Source organism: Sminthopsis crassicaudata, chromosome 3 (genome assembly GCF_048593235.1).
Source record: "Sminthopsis crassicaudata isolate SCR6 chromosome 3, ASM4859323v1, whole genome shotgun sequence".
In the NCBI taxonomy this organism is placed as follows: Eukaryota; Metazoa; Chordata; class Mammalia; order Dasyuromorphia; family Dasyuridae; genus Sminthopsis; species Sminthopsis crassicaudata.
In genome coordinates this window covers 480,773,706-480,793,453 of record NC_133619.1, presented here as the reverse complement: position 1 = coordinate 480,793,453, position 19,748 = coordinate 480,773,706, and the positions used below count along the sequence as shown (strand labels likewise).

Genomic DNA, 19,748 nt, shown 5'->3' with positions numbered 1-19,748 from the left:
TTATCATCCTACCGAAACTACTCTCTAAAGTTTCCAGTTTTGTACTTGCTAAACCAAATGCCTTTTCTTAATCCTGACTCTCCTTGACTTCTCTGTAGTTTTTGACACTGTTGATCACCCTTCTCCTTGATACCTTATTTTCTCCATGTTTTTGGGATACTGCTTTTCCCCTAGTTCTTTTCCTACTTATTTGACTACTCCTCTTCTGTCTCTCTTGCTGAATCAATCTGTTGTCAAAATCTACTGATTTCATCTTTGCAACATCTCTTGAATATTCTTTCTTCTCTCTTCTGACATTGACACTACTTGTGTGTTAACTCATGCCTACTATTGCAATAGCTTTCTGGTGGATCGATCTATCACAAATCTGTACCCATTGCAGTCCATCCTTCCTTAAGCCACCAAAGTGATTCCCTAAAGCTCAGATCTAACAATGTCAGCCTTTGCTCTCTTACCCGATCCTCCGCCCATTTCCCAATAACTCCAGTGACTAAGTCTTATTTGTTCCAGAATCAAACGCAAAATACTCTGGAAGCCCTCATAAACTAGCCCCTCCTACCTTTTCAGTCATTTACACCTTACTATCTAATATGTACTTTTTGGTCCAGTGTTCTATGAAAAAGACACCTCATTTCTTATCTCTGATCATTTTCTTCTGCTTGTGCAGAGGGCTGGAACTCTGAAAATGTGTATGTGAATCTAAAGACAGCAGAGCACTTAAGGCTAATTACCTACTCAATGCAATGTAAGATAATGATTCTATAAATATATACTTGGATGATATGGTGATGTGAGGTAATCGTAGGCAAGGATTGGAGGGCTGAGGGAGAGGGTCAGAGTCTCTCTGCCTTAGCATGCTCAGGAGACGAGATTTCAGGCTCCAGACTACAGAGCCCAGAGTCTTGCCTGCCTCCTTTGGTGCTTGAACCTGGATGTAAGGATTTACACTCAGCAGTCTGACTCACACGAGTGGAGAAGCAAGCCCCTGTGACCCAGATAATAGGGTAAATACAAAAATAGACAGGCAGGAAACTTTGGTAAGGGCTAAATTAGTGTTTCAGCTGAAATGGGACAAATGGTTAGAAAAAAATCTTCCCCACCCCAAGGGAAGTGTGTAGAATGCATAGTTAAGCTAATTAAAAAAACCCAAGGTTTGATTGTAACTTGAAAGCAGATCATTGAACTCTTCAAAACATTAGAGTACATACCTCTTTGGGTTCTCTAAGAAAGAAAAATTAGAGCCAGATAAGTGGAAACTAGTGGGAGAGCAATTAATTGAATATTACAGTGATAATGGTCCTGATTCAATACGTGAAGAAACATTCCATATATACAACATAATACAATTGGTTTTAAGGAATTACATAAGTATTAGAATAAGAAAAAAGAAGAAATAGGAGGAGGGGAATGGTACTGACAAAATAGTTGAAAAGCATGAAGAATTAGACAAGAAACGAGTTAAGTATAATGTTGATGAAATTAAGGAGTGTGGTGCTTTACTGCAGGAACCATTAGGCATTCCCCATCTCATCACTCTTCCTTCTCAACTTCCCCTTCATGGGTGGAGAGAGGAGGAGGAGGAGGAGCAGTGACACAATCACCATCCATGAAGCAGCTTTGTCCACCCCTTATGACACGATTAGAAACGGCACTAGTTAAAGCTAAAAAAAGACAGGGTATATCTGATTTAAAAATAAAAGCATACCCTGTAATTGAAGAATTTGATTCTTCAGGTCAAGCCAGGAAAAGATAACACTCCTTTTGATCTGGAAATTATCAAAGATCTGAAAAAAGGTTGTACTCTTTATGGGGTTACATCATCTTATGTTAAAATAATATTAGAGAATTTGGCTTTTGAAATTTTAACACCTGGTGATTGGAAATCTATAGCAAGAACCTGGACAAAACTTCTGGCTTTCTAAGTATAGTGAACCTTGTAGAATACAAAGAAATAAGCAATATGGAGTTAATATACCAGTCACCTTTGATCAACTAGCATGTATATCATTATGTAGATACTTTAGTATAGATTAATTACCCTATAGCAGCATATGAGCAAATTGCTACTGCTGCTATCAAGGCATGGGGCTCCCTCCCAGGAAAACAAGATAGAGGGGAAGCCTTCACGAAAATAGAGCAAGTTCCAAATGAACCCTTTGCTGATTTTGTGGAATGTCTGCAGACAGCTGTCATACAAACTATTCGTAAAAATGCAACAACATAAATTATGATAAAACAACTTGCTAGAGAAAATGCTAATGAGATTTGTAGAAGAATTATAGTAGATCTACACAAGGATGCTTCTCTAAAGGAGATCATAAGACGCTGTGCCACAGTGGGCACAAATACCTTTTATGCCCAGGCTGTGATGCAGAACATGGGAAGACAAGGGTCCCTTTTGGCAAGGGACTTCCAGAGAGACTCCTCAATGCTGTGGTAAAGTAGGGCATTTGAAAGCTCAATGTTGGCATAGAGATCGAGTGAGAAGATAGGGTGAGAGAACAAGACCCAAAATCCTATGTCCAAAATGCAACAGAGGCTTCTATTGGATATCAGAATGTATTGACTCAGGGAAATGAGAGATGGGGCCCAGCTCCTGGGGCCCAGGCAAAAAACATCTGGAGCATGATGACAGCCGAGGTAACACCCAGAGAGTCTTTAGAAGTTAAGTACTCTGATATGTTAAGTCAACTGTGAAGCAATCTGATGGGAGAAAGGGATTACATGATCTACATGATCAATCATCAGAAAAGCAATCTGATTTTTTTTTTTTTTTTATATTCACATGGAGAAAGGAATTACATGATCTATTAGCCAAGAAGCAATTAGATGGGAAAAAGGGATTATAATTGGGAAAATACAGGTTTTATATTCTGACAGAAGGGCATTGTCCAGTGCGAGCAGCTCCAATATAATTGCCACATGATGAGGAGAGATCCCAAAAGTAGTGAATGGAAGAGATCAGATAGGTTAATTGCTTGGGGGAGAGGGTTTGCTTGTATCTCTACAGATGGAGAAGGAATCAGATTGGTGCCAACAAGCACCTGGAGAGAGAGACATAAAAAGAGAAATAACTTCAAAATAAAGGAGAAAATTCAAGAAACATGGGATATTTCCATCTCTGACTACATGTGCCACTGAAAAAGCATGACTGTTAACAATGTGTATGGTAATTGACACAGGAACATCAAAAAATTGTTGATAAGATTGTTACAGAACTTCAAAACCTCAAGAATCATTGGATTCTCTGACACATGAAGTAATGGACAATAGATTGGTTTTGGACTATCTCTTGGCTGCTGAAGGAGGAGTATGTATGATTGTTGTTTACATATCCTCCTTCTAGGACTTATGGAAATCTTTTACAATACCATGTCAATTCATATTGTTTGTTGTATCACTACTTGCATGTATAATTAATGTTTGTTATACCACATTGAGCCTGTGCTGGCTGTGGGGATAATCATCACTATTAGCCTGTGCTTTATTGCTATGTATTTGTGTAATACTTCCCATGCTGATGGATTTATATATACCTGTTTTAAGTGAGACCCTTCAGAAACCCACTAACAAAATCTGGCTTGACTCCCCATTTCCCTTTGGTGTTTTTGTCTCCCTTCCTGAGACATCAGGGAGGGAATGATCCACCTCCTTTTTGGTGCTTTCACCTCCTTTCCTGAGAAGTCAGGGGTGGCATAATCATCTCCTTTTTGAGGTTTTCACTTCCCTGAGAAGTCAGGGAGGGAGTGACCACCTGTGTTCTAAAAGGAAAGAAAGCAGGAGATGTAGAGGGCTGGAACTTTGGAGAAGTATATTTGAAGCAAGGATTCTTAGGACAAGGTATTAAGTCAGTGGACAATGGTAATCTAGTTTAGCATGGTGATTAATAGTTCTCAAGTTCAGTAGGATTGATTTAATCCTACAATAAATAATGGTTCTGTAGTGATATAATGATTGACTTATACTCAGTATGATGAATGGATTTAATTGTAATGGAGTATTTAAGTGGTCAGAGTCAGACCTAGAAAAGGAAGACAAAGACTCGTGGTGGCTGGCCTGTCCTACTTTACTTCTCCATTGAGATCAAGGCCCGCCTGAAGGTCTCCCAAAAAGCTAGCCTGGCCCTAGGTGAAGGAGACCAACTGTGAAGGAGGCAAGCAAGCTGCCCCATGGCTAATCATAAGATGAATCCTGGACTCTGGAGTCTGGATCCTGAAGTCTCCTCTTCTGAACATGCTGCGGCAGAGAGACTCTGACCTTCTCCATCAGCCCTCCAGTCCTTCCCTGAGATTACGTCACCACAACACATTCTGCAGTTGCCAATCATGAGGAGAGCTATCACATCACCAAATCATCTAAGTATATATATAGAATCATTTTCTCATATTGAGTAGGTACTTAGCTTTAAGCACTCTGCTATCTTTAGATTCAAGTACACCTTTTCAGAGTTTTCTAGCCCGATAACATGCTTGAAATACTTCCTCATATCTCCCTCCCAGTTTCCCTGACTTCTTTTAAGTGACAACTAAAATCCTTTCTTCTACAGGAAACATTAAAACATTCTTTCAATTCTGGTGCCTTCTTACTGTTGATTATTTCCATTTATCTTGTCTATAGTTTATTTGTACATATTTGTTGGCTTATTTCTCCCTCATTAGATTGTGAGCCCTTTTAGGGCAGGAACAGCTGTTTGCCTCTTTTGGTCTACCCAGCTCTTAGCACAGGGTCTGGCATAGAAGAGATGCTTACTATGTGATTAACAATAACTACTTCTTGAATTGTATTAAATAATGGTGTTAAATAGCCAAACAAGTTCTTTCCACAAATAATGAATAAATTATCAGATCGGTATCAGATAAAGATTGTCTGAAAAGAGAATATTTTAATCTTCAAAAACAGGAAGGAAATACTATCAAATGATGCATCCCCAGAGGTTATTCATTATATTGACAAATTAATTGAAACCCTAGATGTGGAGAAGTTTTTACAAAACAGTCTTATTTGATTACTTTTTTTTTTTTTTTTTTTAGGCGGGGTTAAGTGACTTGCCCAGGGTCACACAGCTAGGAAGTGTCAAGTGTCTGAGATCAGATTTGAACTCGGGTCCTCCTAAATTCAAGGCTGGTGCTCTATCCACTGCGCCACCTAGCTGCCCCCAAAACAGTTTTATTTGGTATCCAAAACAACACAAATAATTTATGACTATTTCGTTGAAGTTATATGTAATCTAATTAATGTAATCTAGTTTAGCATGGTGATTAATAATTCTCAAGTTCAGTAGGATTGATTTAATCTTACAATAAATAATGGTTTCCAGGTGATACAATGATTGGTTTATACTCAGTATACTGTAAATGACCTAGTTATAATAGAGCATATAAACTGAGACAAACTCAGCCAGGGTGGGACTCAGAGACACATTCCTTCCATTTCCCACTTTTGTGGTGGCTGGAGGCTGGAACACCAGCCCTTGGACTCTGAGAGATTCACTCCATCTCACACCACTGTGGTGACTGGCCTGTTTGTCCTCCTGCAATTTCCTCCACTGAAACCAAGTTGCTTGGGCCCTAAGCAAGGACACAATAAAGAATTTGGACTTTATCCCTGGCTATTCTCGTGGTGATTACTCTGCTAAAACGAAGGCTGGTCCAGAGACCTCTAGAAAACCAACCAGAACATTACAAGCAAAAGACCAGTTCCAATAGACTTGTGACAGAGGGACCCATCTGCATCCAGAAAGAGGACTATGGGGACCGAATCTGGATAACAGCATAATATTTCCATCTTTTTTGTTGTTGTTTGCTTGCTTTTTTTTCCCCTCATTTATTGATCTGATTTTTCTTGTGCAGCATGATGAATGTAGAAATATAATTAGAAGAATTGCATATTGGATTTAACATATTGGATTAGTTGCTTTCTAGGGGAGGGAAAAGGGAGGGAGAAAAATTTGGCACAATTTGCAACGTTAGATGTTGAAAACTATCTTCACATGTATTTTGAAAATTAAAAGCTATTATTAGGAGGGGGGGAAACACCAAACGATGAGATCACTAGGCTAATTGACATATTTGTATACTGTATAAAGCACTAAGCTTGTATTACAAATTCTATCTATAAAAACTTATGGATCAAAGAGTTGCGCCAAACAATCTCAATTATGTGTTGTCAATTTATCGTTGAACAAATTGCTTGAAAACACAATATTGTCTTCTGTTGATTATTGTACTATTCCATACTCATACTTATTCATATGCTGTAAATATATGAAACAGATCTAAAGTTTTGATATTCACATGGAGAATTGTTTATTATTTAATACCTCCTATCAACTCAAAAATGTTGAGAGTATTTAATATAAAGCATAGCATCTTCAAGAAAGTAAGTTTAACTCTTTTATTTTTCCAAGCCCTACACCCTGATTTTTACTTCCAAGTCAGAGAGGGAGTAGTACCAGAACATTCTATTAGACATTTCATGTGCATGGATTATTACATATATAAAGTAAAATGACTCACTTAAAAGCCCCCTAAATAGCTATTTCATAACATGGAAATTTTCTCCAGTAGTATCTGAATGTCATTTATATTTAGTAGGTATGAAATTCTTTCATGTGTATCAAGAAGAAATAGATAATGCAAACTTTGAACTTGAATCTTAAAGTCAAATAAAACATAAAGAAGATACATAAGTTGGTCATCTTCAGGCAAGATGTGAAAAGGTATCTTAATGGAATGACTGGTACTTTTATGTCAGTGGTAAAAGTTTAGAATAATCCCTACATGATGTCAGTTTATCAGTTAGTTTTGTGATAGTTAAATTGGCCCCATTGGATCTAGATTAGGGCTGATTGTGACTTCAAAGGAAGTTGCAATTCTACATAAAGGAGGAGATTCAAAGAAGTAAGGAACAATGTAGAATTGCTCTGTGGCCCTGCAGGCCTTATATATAAGGATTCATTCAGTTTAGATAGCAATAACTTAGATGGGATAGTATTTATTAAGTTTTTTCTTTAAAAAAAAAAAAATGGGAATCCATCCCTGCTAATTGCTTTGTGTGGCAAATGTAGGCAGCCAGAAAATTAAGAACAAGCTATAGCTGACCTGATAGGATTGTGTAAGCAGCTAGGAAAATATCACACAGGGATGAACAATTATATTGGGCAATAGGACTTTGTCATGAGTCTAATATGAGGAGAATTGGGGCTTAGGAAGAGTTTTTTCTGATGAAGGGTCAACATGGTCTAGTCATAAGCACTGATTATTTCTCTAGCTACTTAAAAATTTTTTTTTCAGGAGCATTTTATGATTTAATTTATGCAATTGTAGTCAATAGAAAGATAGAAGCACACTGGATCTAGAGATCTGTCGACTATTTTTTAAATTCTAGATTAATTCTAATTTAATTAATTTTTTAATTCTAGAATGTTTAATCCTTTCCCCTATTAATTATTTCTTATTTATCCTGTTTATAGCTAGTCTGTACACATTTACTTCTCCTTCGACTTCTCATTAGATTGTGAACTGAAGGGCAGAAATTTATCTTTAGCCTTTCTTTGTGGAACACAGTACATGTTATTGTTCATTCATTCAGTATTGTCCAATTCTTTGTGATCCTGTGGACCATACTGTCCATGGAGTTTTCTTGGCAAAGATTAGTATTCTCCAGTTATTTAGATCTGACTTTTTTTTGCGTGAAAAGGAGTGTTTTATAGTTGTGTTCATATAAGTCCTCGGTTTGTTTTGGCAGGTACTCCCAGTATTTTGTATTGTCTACAGTTATTTTAAATGGAATTTCCCTTTCATTCTCTTGCTGCCCGACTTTGTTGATAATATTTTAAAATGCTAATTTATGTGAGTTTATTTTGTATCCTGCAACTTTGCTAAAATTGTTAATAATTTCACATAGTTTTTTAGTTGATCTGTAAGATTTTTAAAGTTTATCATATAATCTACTGAGAAATGATATTTTATTTCCTTGTTGCCTGTTCTAATTTTCATTTCTTTTTCTTCTCTTATTGGTATAGCTAATATTTCTAGTACAATATTAAACAATAGAAGGGATATAATGGACATCTTAACTTCATGTCTGATTATATTGGGAATGTTTCTAGTTTATCCTTATAATGCTTGCTGATGGTTTTAAACAACCATTACTTATTGTAAGGTAATCTCCATTGCTCTCTAGTGTTTTTAATAGGAATGGGTACTGTATTTTTTCAAAGGCTTTTACTGCATGATGTATTGAGATCATCATGATTTCTGATATCAGTTAGGCTGATAGTTTTCCTAATATTAAACCAGCCCTGTATTCCGGTTATAAATTTCACCTGGCCTCATTGTATGATCCTCTTGGTATATTGCTTTAATCTTTTATCTAGTGTTTTATTTAAAATTTTTCATTAATATTCTTTAGGGAAATTGGTCCATAATTTTCTTTCACTGCTTTGGCTCTCCCTGATTTTAGATATCAGCATCATATTTGTATCACAAAAGGAATTTGGTATGACTCCTTCAGATATTTTTCTAAATAGTTTATATAGTGTTCAGATTAATTTCTCTTTAAATGATTGGTAGAAATCATTTGTGAATGTACCTGGGCCTGGGAAATTTTTATAGGAAGTTCACTGATGGCCTGGGAAATTTCTTTTATTGAGACTTGGGTTATTTAAGTACCTAATTTCCTCTGTTAATCTAAGTAGTTTATATTTTTGTAGATATTTCATTTACATTCCAAAACATCTCTTAACAATTGTCTTAATTTCTTCTTTACTACTCGTGAATTCTTCCCTTTCATTTTTGATACTGTTAATTTGTTTCTATTCTTTCCCTTTTAAAGTCGAATTAAATAATGACTTATCTATTTTGTTAGTTTTTCCATAAAAGCAACTTCTAGATTTATTTATTAGTTAAGTGACTTTCTTACATTCAGTTTGATTAATTTCTCCTTTTCAATTTCTCACTTGTTCTTAATCTTTGACCATTTATCAATTGGAAAGGAGTCCTTATTCTTATAATTTTGACTTAGTATATATTTTATCAGAGAAACTTGCTGCAAAGATTTGCTTCTATCCCCTGATCTTCATTTTCCTTTTAATTTTAGCTGCATTGGTTTTGTTTGTGAGAAGAAAAAAAAAACTTTATTTAACCAAAATTGGTAATTTTGTGCATGTACTCTCTTTGATTTAGAGATTTCACTAAGTATATACACTCCAAGGAGGTCACTGACTAAAACCATCAAAATAGTGATAGTAGCTTTTTTTTTTTTTTTTTTTTTTTTTTTTTTTTTTTTTTGGTGATAGTAAAGAACCAGGGTAAAAAATGTAGATACTCATCTCTTAGTGAATGGATAAACAAATTATAGTACTTCAGTATAGTATGCTATTGAAAAAAAAGTGATGTGAGATATATATGTGTGTGTGTATATATATAAAGTGAATGTAGAGAAACAGAGAATTGATCCATTGTAAAGGAAACAGCCAAAAAACAATGTATACATTGGCTAAAACAACGTAAAGAATTGCCATAAAATAATAATAATTCAATTTTGTAAAATTGTAGTGATTCAAGAAAGCATCTTCCCCACTGCTTTTTTGAGGACAGAATGTAAGGGATACATATGATTGGAGAATGTAGGTAATATAAAAACAAAATATATTAGTTAAAATGTTTTAAGATGCTTACTGTTAACATTGGTATATGTTGGGGAGGAGGAATAATGTTCTGGCTCATTTAAATTAAATAGGGATAAAATAAAAACATGAAAAAAACACAAGTAAGATAATCTCTTGACAATGTGAAATGTGTCTTCATCTATATATAAAGACTTTTATATTTGATAATCTTGGGAAACATGCAAAATTTTAAGTAAAAATTTTGTTTATCATTCTTTTGTCTCATACTTTGAAACTCAAATTAATAACTTAAGCTTTTATTTATTGGATTAGATATTTAATATAGAAAACAGAAAATCTGTTCCGATTTAAAGGCAAAAAGGATACATTATTACTATTCATTTGTGTGTATGTGAAAACTTCTTTAATGGTTTTCCTTTGCTTTGCAGCTACTTCGAGAACTTAAGCATCCAAATGTCATCTCTCTTCAAAAGGTGTTTTTGTCTCATGCTGATAGGAAAGTGTGGCTTCTGTTTGACTATGCTGAGCATGACCTCTGGGTAAGGCATATTACATTTATATTGATTTGACGATCAGAGAGTTGAAAATCATATATAGGCATTGATATCCATTCATTAAATAGAAATAAATAGGTATGGATGTGCATATTCTCTTTCATAGTGTTTTTGCTTTGCATAGTTCCTTTGTGTCACTATCTTTTGTCTTTTGTGTAAAGAGAAATAGCATAGCATATTTTAGAAAAAAGATTCAAATATATATCCAAGTGCATATATAGATTCTTTTATGGATATTCATTATCCTATATGCTTATGATAAAATTGTGTTCTAAAATAAACATACAAAAACATAAACACTTATTTTGAGAGTTAAATTCGGAGGGGAAAAATTTCATGTCTTGTCTAACTGTATAAGCAAGCACCACAGATGGATTTGGACCCTAATTTGGGCAGAGGAAGTATAAAACAAAATAATAGGAGACAATGCCAGATTACTCTTTTAATCCTGGCCTCCTAATACAAAAGGCAGAGTGGGAAAAACTAGTCAAAGTGATTTTGTTTAATTCAAATTTGGAGGAAAAGAGAGGTTATATTAGGGTCATTTCATTAAAAACTTTAAAATCTTGTTCATATGATCATGCCTTGGTTGACTATGTAATTTAGTTATTAATTATACATAAAGGAAATCACTTTTTTGATGTAATTGTATCATTCATCAAAAATGTTATTTAACATTATACTTTCTGGAATTATGCATATATTTTGCATGGAAAAATCCTTGTAGAAAGTTCTATTTTGTAAAATGAGATCTCTCTGAAAATATATAGATAGATATATAGCTTTCTGATCTATGAACAAAATTAGCAGTTTACATCTGTAAATGCATGCCTTTTTAATATTGTTTTTACAAGTTTTATTTTTGTCTTAGAGCTAATTTTTTTTCATATTTCAGATTTGTTTTGAGAGACATACTAGCATTTTCAGTTGAAAAAATGCAGTAAATGTCAATAATGTAAAATGAAAATAAAAAGTGAGAATTCTGGATGTTCAAAGAATAGAAAAGAAGTAGTCCTTTAAATAATTATATTACAACTAAAGTTTTTGAATTAATTTAACTAGCTCACAGAACCAACTTTGAATCATTTAACATCTAAGAAATAGTTGACTTTTTAACTAAGCAGCCTAAGAACTTTTTCAAGTAGCATTTAAACCATGGTAAAATTTAGGGGAATCAAAATTAACCCTCTCCCCCCCCCTAATCCCCCAAAATCCTCTTTGTCCAATCAGCCATGGTTAGCATAGCAATTAGAGAAGCCTTAAGTGGTTTATATTAAGGAAACATTAATAGTATATCCAAATTTTTATAATTCTAATTTCATGATTCATTACTTTGATGTTAGCTCCCTCCTAATTACCAATAGATTTGTGAGTCAAAGACATATGTGGTCAAAAACAACTGATATGTTTGGAATAAGTGAACAATCTAATTCTGTGGACCATACAAAGAAAGGGGATAACTTTTCCACAATTCATCTTTGATTTAGTTTTATTTATTTATTTCTTTTTCTCAGGCATTGGGTTTAAGTAACTTGCCCAGAATCATACAGCTAGGAAGTGTTAAGTGTCTGAGGCCAGATTTGAACTCAGGTCCTCCTGACTTCAGGGCTGGTGTTCTATCCACTGTGCCACCTAGCTGCCCTGATTTAGTTTTATTTTTGTTATTACTTTTACAGAACTTTTGTGCTGATTATGTAGTTATATGTCTACCTAGAAAAATAAATTTATTTTGTAGATATTAGGAAGAAGCTAGAAGCATTCATTTGATTCCTTTCTGCCTGAATACTTGTTTCATTCTGTTTTTTTTTTTCATTCTGTCATCTTTAAAAACAAACTAAAAATCCAAACATTATAGAGTTTACTAAAGCTAAATAGCATAGTTATAGAATGAATTAAGAAGTATTTGTGTGTGTGTGTGTGTGTGTGTTTGAAGTTTTAAACCCAGCTCCATGGCATTGATATTGTTCATTAAAGTAAATAATAAAGCATTCTAGGTTAATGAGGTTTAATATAGTTTTTGCATTATTATATGCTTTGGAAAATGAGAGAGGGGGAGGATTCCTGGAGTAGGTTGGTAAATTTCAAGCTCTCCCAATTTCTCCCACAAATAGAAGAGATTTGTGGCTCAAGGTGAACATAGACTTAGACATGTGAAAAAATCAAGAAGACTTGGGGAAGTTGGGTAGAACAGCGATTTTCTTGTTAACAACCCATGAAGATGTTGAAGAAAGACCTAGGTCTGGGATTAACCCATATGAAGTGCATACACCTTCAGGATAGCTCCATAGAAACAGTGGGAAGCCCTGGAATGAGCTGGGTTTGGCTGGAGTCTCAGCAGGGAGTGCAGAGAAGCTCACCTTGGGAGCTGCTTGTGGAAACCAGGTCTGAGGCCAGGAAGACTGAGGGGGACTTCACTGATTAGAATGCCAGATCCATCTGCATATACATGCACACATTCTGCTGCATGTGGCCCTGGGCAACAAGGAACCAGCATCTGGTTTGTGCAGAAGCAATGGGGCTAGGATGTTGCTGGCTGCAGCTATTTGAAGGAGGGTGGAGTTCTTGGTTTGGAGTTCCTGGTCAGAGGGAAGAGCTGAAGAGAAGCCAGAGACACCATTTCCCTACCACAGGATTAGAGGTACACTAATACCTCTTAAAGAATCCCACTCTAGAAACATAATATGGGAACATGGAAGACTGGGGGTCTGGAGTTCATCTTCAGAGGAGATACTGAAGTAAGAACAGTTTCTACTCCAAAGAGTAATGTGAAATGGCTCCCTACCCAGAGAGAATGTATAGAAGAACTTAAAAATCAAATGAGTGACATTGAGGAAAACCTAAAAATAGTAGTAAAATAACAATAAAGATAACCATCCAAGTAAAACAAAAAGATTATGAAAAAAATGTTAACCACCTAGAAAAGAAGATACAGAGTTTTAAAGATGAAAATAACTCTTTGAAAATTAGAATAGACAAGGGGAAGCCAGTGAAACTAATGAGAGACCAAGAAAGAACAAAACAGATTATAAAGGATGAAACAAATAGAACAGAATATAAAATATCTTATTAAAAAAATAGATTTAGAGAGCAGATCAAGAAGAGGAAAATATAAGAATAATTGGACTGCCAGAAAGTTGTGACCAAAAAAAGGACCATGACACAATAATTTTAGAAATAATCCAAGAAGATTGACTTAGAGTGATTAGAACATTAGGGGAAAGTAGAAATAGAGAAAAAATCCACTGATCATCACCTCAAGGAGATCCTTTGTGGAAAACACATAAGAACAAAAGAGAAAAATTTCTAAGAAACAAGAAAACAGTTCAAATATGCTGGAGCTACCATTAAAATTGTATAGGACTTATTAGCAGCTACAGTAAAAGACCACAGTTCTGAACTCATATCTACAGACAATCAAAAGAACTAGGCCTGTGGCCAAAAATGTCCAGCAAAATTATCTATAATATTGAATGAGAAAAAATGGTCATTCAGTGAATCTTGGAGATTTTCAGAACTTTATATCAACCAAACCAGAACTTATTAGAAAATTTTACATATAAGAGCTAATATAAAAGATCAATTTCAAGGAATTTAACATGGACAAAATGTTTTTTGTTTTTTTGTTTTGTTTTTGTTTTTGTATTGGAAATTTATGTTGGAAAAAACATGTTTAAGATTGACATCAACTGCTGAGTGAAATGGGCAAGACCAGGAGATCATTATATACTTCAACAAAAATACTATATGATGATCAATTCTGATGGATGTGGCCGTCTTCAACAATGAGATGAACCAAATCAGTTCCTATAGAGCAGTAATGAACTGAACCAGTTATGCCCAGCGAAAGAACTTTGGGAGATGACTATGAACCACTACATAGAATTTCCAATACCCCTATTTTTGTCCACCTGCATTTTTTATTTCCTTCACAGACTAATTGTACACTATTTCAAAGTCCTATTCTTTTTGTACAGCAAAATAACTGTTTGGACATGTATACATATATTGTATTTAATTTATACTTTAACATATGTAACAAGTATTGGTCAACTTGCCATCTTGGGGAGGGGGGGGTGGGAGAAAGGAGGGGAAAAATTGGAACAAAAAGCTTGGCAATTGTCAGTGCTGTAAAATTGCCCATGCATATATCTTATAAATAAAAAGCTATAATAAGAATTTGGAAAAAAACCCAAAAAAACAAAAAAGATTGACATCAGCAATACAACAAACAGCTCAAGAGAAAGATTGGGGTAGAGTCAAGATAAAATAGTAATTTTTTTTATACAAATGAGATGCAGAAGGATAGATACAGAGGCATTAGAAGAGGGATGAAGCACTCGTAGTTCTGAAAAATTCACATTGGGAATGGCTTCAATAGGCTGCACTACTTATACACTATGAAGGATATAGCACCTTCCAAAATCTGTAAAGAAACAAGAAAGAAAGAAACAAGGAAGCAAAGAGTGAGGGAAGAAGACAGGGGAGATATCCTTGGGTGGGGGAAAGTTAAGTTACAGCAGGGCAAATTAGGAGCAGAATTAAAGCAAAGAGTTAGCAAGAATAAGAAAGATATGTGTGTGTATATGTGTATGTAAATATCTACAAATGTATAAATGTATCCTTTTTTAATTATAGCCTGCTTGGAGGTGGGGAGTGGGGAATGAAAGGGGAAAAAAAGAATAAAGTAAAAAAGATATGCAGCAGAGAATAAAAGAACAATTTATAAAGAAGTCAAGAAAATATGCACACTCATGAATATAATTTCTTTTACTAACTTTTATATATCTGTACATATACTTTCTTGAACTGGTATTTGTTGTTATATGTTTTTGAATCCTCCCTGATGTTCTGCTGGGCACATGGCAATGTTTCATTTTGTTTTGTATTTCTTTTCTGTTTTTTTCTTATTCTGTTTCTTTAAATAAAATAAATTTGGGAGAAGAAAAAGAAAATGAGGAAAATGGAATAATATATTATCATATAAGCTAATCACATCACTTAGATATTCTTGCCTTTTCCATTTTCCTTATTAATAAAATCAAACTTTATACAAATAGTTATGTCTTTTATGACCAAATTGCTTCTTCTGATAGACATGTCTTTTCACTATCCATCATTTCATTCTCATGATCCCAATAACTTTTCAGTATCTGATTAAAAGGAGTACGATGTCAGGATTTTAATTTTTTATAGGAGATTTCTTTCTCATCTTCCTTTTTTCCCCCTACCAGCTATAAAAGCCTATTCAATCTAACTCACATATATATGCCTGATGTATATTTTTCTAAAGACAAAGCAGCAGTAAACTATTAAGAGGTCTTAGAATTTTGAGCTTAATTCAATTCACTGGCACTTACTATTTGCAAAGCATTGATCTAGGAGGCTGTGAAAATTGTAAAATCCTTGGTAAGAAAAGATATATTTAAATAACTCTAAATGGAAGTTAGAATATGATCAACATTAAAAGTGATCAGTCAAAGAGAAAGGAAAGATTAGAAAAAGGGGAAGATTCATTTTTCCTTTAGGAAGAAGAGTCAAATTGAGGCAGTCATTAGAATACTGAGTCAAGCTCAGATATCTTTGCCTAATAATTAAGACCTTACAAATTCTGGCACTACTCTACCTTTGTCCATCTGTGTTCCATCCAAATTGGACTCCTCTCTGTCCCTCCAGCATGCCTGCTCTTTCAGTACTCTCCCTAACTCAACCCCACCTCAATCTGCTGAATTCTTTCCTACTTTTGAAAACTAGCTTGTATGGTATTTCTTTGTGAGCAATTTATTCTGCACCTCTTTCATGCTTTTGTAGAATATTTCGTGTTGTAATTACAAGTATTTGTGTCATTCTTATTTAAAACTTTAAATTCCAAACTTATATGTTTTCAACTTAGTGATTCTTCTTTTCCTCCAAATAATGTCAATTTTAATTAGCTTGTATGGTCATTTCTATCATCTTTTATTCTATATCTTCCTTTATTATGTATGGTCTTTGTTACCTTAGGCATATAAGCCTTTCCAATTTTAAAATTTAAGTTATTGACTTCTAGTTGTCTAGGCATATTTCTGTTCAGTTTGTATATCAAGCTTCTTTTTAAGCACCTAATATATGTCAAGCAGTCCTATCTTCTACTAATTCATTGTCTTCTGGTGATAAGGGAGAGAAGAAAACAGCATTATTTATCTACTGTCTACATTTTTTATGTAAACTTTTTAATTAATAGTTTTAAAAAGATTTGACTAGTGTTTGACAAAAACCAAAAGATCCCCAGCTCTTCGGATAAGAATTCAGTATTTGACAAAAACTGCTGGGAAAATTGGAAACTAGTATGACAGAAACTAGTCATTGACCTACATCTAATACCATATACAAGATAATGTCAAAATGGGTTCATGATCTAGACATAAAGAATGATATCATAAACAAATTAGAACAATATAGGATAGTTTATCTCTCAAATCTGTGGAGAATGAAGGAATTTGTGACCAAAGGAGAACTAGAGATCATTATTGATCATAAAATGGATGATTTTGATTATATTAAGTTTAAAAATTTTTGTACAAACAAAACTAATGCAGACAAGATTAGTAGGGAAGCAATAAACTGGAAAACATTTTTACATTCAAAGGTTCTGATGAAGTCCTCATTTCTAAAATATATAGAAAATTGACTCAAACTTAGAAGAATTCAAGCCATTCTCCAGTTGATAAATGGTCAAAGGATATGAAGATACAATTTTCACATGAAGAAATTAAAACTATTTGTAGTCATATGAAAAAGGTGCTCCAAATCACTATTGATCAGAGAAATGCAAATCAAGACAACTCTGAGATACCAAGACACACCTGTCAGATTGGCTGACAGGAAAAGATAATGGAATATGGGAAAACTGGGACATTGATACATTGTTGGTGGACTTGTGAGCAGATCCAGCCATTCTGGAGAGCAGTTTAGAACTATACTCAAAAAGTTATCAAACTGCATACCCTTTGACCCAGCAATGGTTCTACTGGGCTTATATCCCAAAGAGATCTTAAAGGAGGGAAAGGGAGCTGTATGTGCAAAAATGTTTGTGGCAGTCCTTTGTGGTAGGCTAGAAAGTGGAAACTGAGTGGATACCCATCAATTGGAGAATGGCTGAATAAAGTATGGTATATGAATGATATGGAATATTATTTTTCTGTAAGAAAGGACCAGTAGGAAAATTGGAAATTTATATGGCAGAATCTAGGCATTGACCCACACTTAACACCGTATACCAAAATCAGGTCAAAATGGGTTCATGACTTAGGCATAAAGGATGAGATTATAAATATATAGTTATATAGGATAGTTTACCTCTCAGACCTGTGGAAGAGGAATGAATGTATGTCCAAAGAAGAACTAGAGATCATTATTGATCACAAAATTGAAGACTTTAATCAAAGTTGAAAAGTTTTTGTACAAACAAAACTAATGCAGATAAGATTAGAGGAGAAACAATAAACTGGGAAAACAGTTTTACATCCAAAGGTTCTGATAAAGGCCTCATTTCCAAAATATATAGAGAATTGACTCTAATTTATAAGAAATCAAGTCATTCTCCAATTGATATGAATAGACAATTCTCAGATGAAGAAATTGAAACTATTTCTAGTTATATGAAAAGATGCTCTAAATCATTATTAATCAGAGAAATGTAAATTAAGACAACTCTGAGATACCACTACACATCTGTCAGATTGGCTAGAATGATAGGGAAAGATAATGTTCAATGTTGGAGGGCATGTGGGAAAACAGAGACACTGATACATTTGTTGGTGGAATTGTGAACAGATATAGCCATTCTGGAGAGCAATTTGGAACTATGCTCAAAGAGTTATCAAACTGTGCATACCCTTTGACCCAGCAGTTTTACTACTGGGCTTATATCCCAAAGAGATCGTAAAAAAGGGAAGGGGACCTGTATGTGCAAGAATGTTTGTGGCAGCTCTCTTTGTAGTGGCCAGAAACTGGAAATTGAGTGAATGCCCATCAATTGGAGAATGGCTGAATACATTGTGGTATATGAATATTATGGAGTATTATTATTCTGTAAGAAATGACCAACAGAATGATTTCAGAAAGACCTGGAGAGATTTACATGAACTGATGCTGAGTGAAATGAGCAGGACCAAGAGATCATTATATAGTTCAACAACAATACTATATGATGATCAATTCTGATGGACATGGACATCTTCAACAGTGAGATGAACCAAATCAATTCTAATAGAGCAGTAATGAACTAAACCAGCTACACACAGTGAAAGAACTCTGGGAGATGACTATGAACCACTACATAGAATCCCCATTCCCTCTATTTTTGTCCGCCTGCATTTTTGATTTTTCACACTATTTCAAAATCCAGTTCTTTTTGTACAGCAAAACAACTGTTTGGACATGTATACATATATTGTATTAATTTATACTTTAACATATTTAACATGTATTGGTCAACCTGCCATCTTGGGGGGGTGGGAAGGAGGGGAAAATTAGAACAAAAGGTTTGGCAATTGTCAAGGCTGTAAAATTACCCATGTATATATCTGGTAAATAAAACTATTTTTAAAAATAAAAAATATAAAGCTGGAGATTAAAAAATAAATAAAAAAAGAAAGGACCAGCAGGATGATTTCAGAGAGACCTGGAGAGACTTACATGAACTGATGCTAAGTGAAATGAGCAGAACTAGGAAATCATTATATATGGCAACAACAAGACTATATGATGATCAATTCTGATGGACGTGGCTCTCTTACAATGAGATGATTCAGACCAGTTCCAGTTGTTCAGTGATGAAGAGAGCCATCTATATCCAGAGAGAGGACTGTGGAACTAAATGTGGATCACAATATAGCATTGTCTTTTTTTGTTGTTGTTTACTTGAATTTTGTTTTCTTTCCCAGTTTTTTTCCCCCCCTTCTTGATCCGATTTTTCTAGTATAGCAAGATAACTGTATAAATATGTATACATATATTGGATTTAACATATATTTTAACATATTTAACATGTATTGGACTATCTGGCATCTAGGGGAGGTGGGAAGAAGGAGGGGATAATTTGGAACAGAAAGCTTTGAAAGGGTCAGTGTTGAAAAATTGCCCATGTATATTTACACACATATAATGTGTGTAATACACATTGAAGATGTATGGGATTGCCTGTCATTGAGGGGAAGGAGTGGAAGGAGGGAGGGGATAATGTGGAAAAATGAATACAAGGGATAATGTTATTTAAAAAAATTACTCATGCATATATACTGTCAAAAAAGAATTTATAAATAAAATATAAAAAAAAAAAAAGAAAAAAGAAAAATTGCCCATGTATATGTTTTGTAAATAAACAGCTTTAATAAAGAAATAAGATTTGGTTGTGAAATTGAATTTTTAGTAGGGCCCAAGAAGAATATGACACCCTTCAAAATTCCTGTCAGATGTAGAAAAAACAGCCTTTTTGTTTTTCCTTGAATTATTATTAACCCAATTCTTCAACTGTTTTCTGTAAATTTCTCATGTGAATATAAGTCATTGTTGCTGATCTTTTG

General features: G+C 34.2%; 1 protein-coding gene across 4 annotated transcripts in view; it reads left to right on the top strand.

Annotated features, from left to right (window-relative positions):
• CDK8 (cyclin dependent kinase 8) overlaps positions 1–19,748 on the top strand; it is a 123,501-nt gene that overhangs the window by 65,167 nt on the left and 38,586 nt on the right. For all 4 annotated transcript variants that reach the window (XM_074303614.1, XM_074303613.1, XM_074303612.1 and 1 more), the window contains exon 3: positions 10,060–10,170. In XM_074303614.1, coding sequence (XP_074159715.1) covers positions 10,060–10,170 — 111 coding nt within the window. The remainder of the gene's footprint in view (positions 1–10,059; positions 10,171–19,748) is intronic.